Genomic DNA, 3,351 nt, shown 5'->3' with positions numbered 1-3,351 from the left:
ATTGCAGGACATGTGTTACGACGTCCAACACACCCTATCCAGACCAGCTGGGAAATGTTCTCTTCAGTTGGGGCATCTTTATATCCACATGAAACCAGAAGTTATGAGAACAAAAGACAAATTGAGTATTAGGAAGAAAATATCATCTGACACATACAGATTTTAAGACACACAATATTATCACCAATGACTAGATCTCTCAGTTACAAGTTGAATGACATGGGTCCTAACTATGCCACTTCTAAAACTGGAGATTTTATGCTTAACCTAACAAGTTATTTCAATGACTAAATAAAACGGTGTCTTCAAACTGTCTTACACTATGTATGACATATACTTAGCACTAAGTAGATAATAAGGTGAAGCACTAGGGAAATGTTCCTCACAGCAATCTTTCTGTCTGTCTGTTCATTGCTTGGTACTTTGTATAGGAGGGATCAAGTCTGAATTTTTTAGTAAGGCAGTTGCAATGTTTGATGAAGGAAGAAATTGAGCAGAAGAGTGCTGTTAGAATGTATAATGAAGTCTCAACTCATTTCCCCTTTCCTATAAATAGCTGCATTAATGTAAACAAATATATTTAAAATGTTAGGAAAAGCATACACACACACAAAAAAAAACCACAGCATATTTTATCTATGACCTCAAAAAATAATGTTATAATAACTCTCCAGTTCTTCAAATTTATAAATTTAAGCCCAGGCAGACTTGCAGTCTTTTCAAAGCTCGCAGAGTTAAACGGTTGATTTGACAAGAGGTATAGCAAGTGGCGTTTGACTGCTGATAGCACTGAATACACTCAGCTCCATGACTTGCCTGGTCTAGCTTCAAGTCATGAGTCCTTTCACCCAAACTCATTTAACTGAAGTTAATGATCGATGTGAAGGCACAGGGCAACGAACACCTGGGAAAAAAATGGAAGATCATTTTCATTTTCACCATAGTCTTCCTACTGACAAAAATACCATGGATTTAAATTTAGACAGTTCCCTGTAACAAAATGAACACTTGTCAAATTAAGCAAATAAATTCTTGTAAACCTGCGTTGATATTGGACCGAAAAGAATGACTTTGTTCTCTCTCATGGCTGAACGTATGAGCAGAAGAATATGACTACACGACATTTCTCTTAAATAAGGTAAAATCATTAGCCTTCATACAAAATATTAAATGCTTTGATATATGCCCAAAAGATATTGGGATTAAAAGAAAGTTTAGGGAAGGGAAAACCTGCAATGTTCTATTAAATGATCGAATAAAATATACATGACAACTACTATAAAAGATTAGGAAAAGTAAAATACAAAACTATCATTTTTATCAATGATACACTTCTCTCAAATTGCTTTTCAAAGTCCCTTTATGTATCTATAACCTACCAACATGCAATCAACTACCACAAAGAAACTAGGAAGATGTCTTCAATGTATTCTACTTATGCACATGGCTGATGGGTAGGGTTCTGGATAAGGAGAGTTCTTTATATTTGAAGATGTTAAAAGAAAACTATTAACTGTGCAAATGGTCTTTTGGAGTGTGTGTGTGTGTGTGTGTGTGTGTGCGTGTGTGTCTATTATGTAGTAAGACAAATATTTAATTTTAAAAGATAAATATAAATTTAGATACTTGGGCTGATGAGATGGTACAGTGAGTAAATATAGTGGCCCTGAACCCTAGTGACCTCAGTTCCGTTCTGAAGACCCCTGTGGTAGAAGGAGTAACTGACACTTGTAACTTACCTCTGACTTCCACATGAGCACAATGGCACATGAACACGCACACAATACACACACACACACACACACACACCACACATGCACGCACACACAGAGAAATAAATAAACACAATTAATAAATATAATAAAATTAAAATTAGGAATGGCATAAAAAGTAGATATGATAAAGTTATACAATAATAAATTTTAAAATTACTGTGAGCACATTTTATGAATTAAATGAAACATGACCACACTGTAGGGTTGTTTGATTTTTGTACAAATTTCATAAAACACAAAATCACAAACAGAGATAATTATCTTTAAAATAAATATACAAAATTCTCCCTCAGTCGCTGTCCATGCTGCTGCAGATGATGACAAGATTATCGGAGGCTACACCTGTCAGCCGAATTCCCTCCCTTACCAGGTGTCCTTGAATAATGGCATCCATCAATGTGGTGGCACCCTCATCAATAATCAGTGGGTATTGACTGCAGCTCACTGCCTTATGAGGTAAGTGGACAACAGTCAAAACGCTGTATTCTAAGGTCAATCTATACTCTAGCATCACCTCTCAGGGGATGACCTTCTGTGACTCTATACCAGCAGGATGTTACCTAAGAGATACCCTATCCTGTACCATGGGTGGTAGGCACAGATTACCTCAAGTACACAGTTACATACAGGACTAAGTACTTAAAGAAGATGATGTTTGTGTTTACCCTCCTGACTTTGGGCTCGGGGGAGAGAAAGCTCAATTTGGATAACTTAGAATTCTTTAATTCTTTAATGCAGTGGGCTCCAGGTGCGTTTGGGAGAACACAACATTGATGTCCTTGAGGGTGGTGAGCAGTTCATTAGTCCAGCCAAGCTCATCCCCCATCCCAAGTACAATGGAAACACCTATGATAACGACATCATGCTGATTAAACTGAAGTCACCGGCCACCCTCAACTCGCGCGTGTCCACGATATCTCTGCCCAAATCCTGTCCAACAGCTGGTGCTCAATGCCTTGTGTCTGGTTGGGGAAACTTGGGTGGTAAGTGTCAATGAGACATGAGTTCCAAGTGTTGTAAAATACTAAAGATTAAAGGCATGTCTGGTTGGGAAATGTGTATGGCTTGAGTTTGCTCTGGTTGGGAGTACAAAAGAGAAGGAGTAATAAACAAAGCAGAGGGACCCTGGGGAGCTGGGAACCTCAGGTCCCCCTGACAGGTGCAAAGAACAGACCTAGCATCTGTGAAGGGAGAGACCAGTTGCTTAGGCACAAGGAGGCGGGAAATTAAAGCACTCAGAGGCTAGGGTTAGGGCTATTGCTTGGCCTAGGGTTAACGATAGTTTTAGGGCTAGGGCTAAAGCTAGGGGTAAGACTAGGGTTATGTCTAGGGTTAGGTCTAGGGTTACGTCTAGGGTGAGGACTAGGTATAAAGGTAGGTTTAGAGCTCGGGCTAGAACTAGGACTAGTTTTAGAGCTCTGGGTAGGATTAGTGAAATGGTGGTTTGCTTGTCCAAATTCTCACTCAAGGCACCCAGGAGATAATGCTACATTTAGGGCATCTTGGAACATATTAATTGAGGTATGGGGTGTTGCTTTCTTGAGACCACATAGAAGACAAAACAAAACTGAACTAT

General features: G+C 38.9%; 1 protein-coding gene and 1 pseudogene across 1 annotated transcript in view; both read left to right on the top strand.

Moving 5' to 3' along the window:
- The window catches only part of LOC103724794 (cationic trypsin-3-like), a 4,539-nt gene extending 1,767 nt beyond the window's left edge, over positions 1-2,772 (top strand). The window contains exons 2-3 of the mRNA XM_029558085.1: positions 2,069-2,231; positions 2,514-2,772. Of these exons, the coding sequence (XP_029413945.1) occupies positions 2,069-2,231; positions 2,514-2,772 (422 nt within the window). The remainder of the gene's footprint in view (positions 1-2,068; positions 2,232-2,513) is intronic.
- The window catches only part of LOC103724796, a 98,391-nt pseudogene that overhangs the window by 50,996 nt on the left and 44,044 nt on the right, over positions 1-3,351 (top strand).

The sequence above is a fragment of the Nannospalax galili genome, unplaced genomic scaffold (assembly GCF_000622305.1).
Source record: "Nannospalax galili isolate Female #2095 unplaced genomic scaffold, S.galili_v1.0 scaffold1049, whole genome shotgun sequence".
In the NCBI taxonomy this organism is placed as follows: domain Eukaryota; kingdom Metazoa; phylum Chordata; class Mammalia; order Rodentia; family Spalacidae; genus Nannospalax; species Nannospalax galili.
Note: the sequence above shows the minus strand (reverse complement) of the source record. Positions and strands in the feature narration are given on the sequence as shown.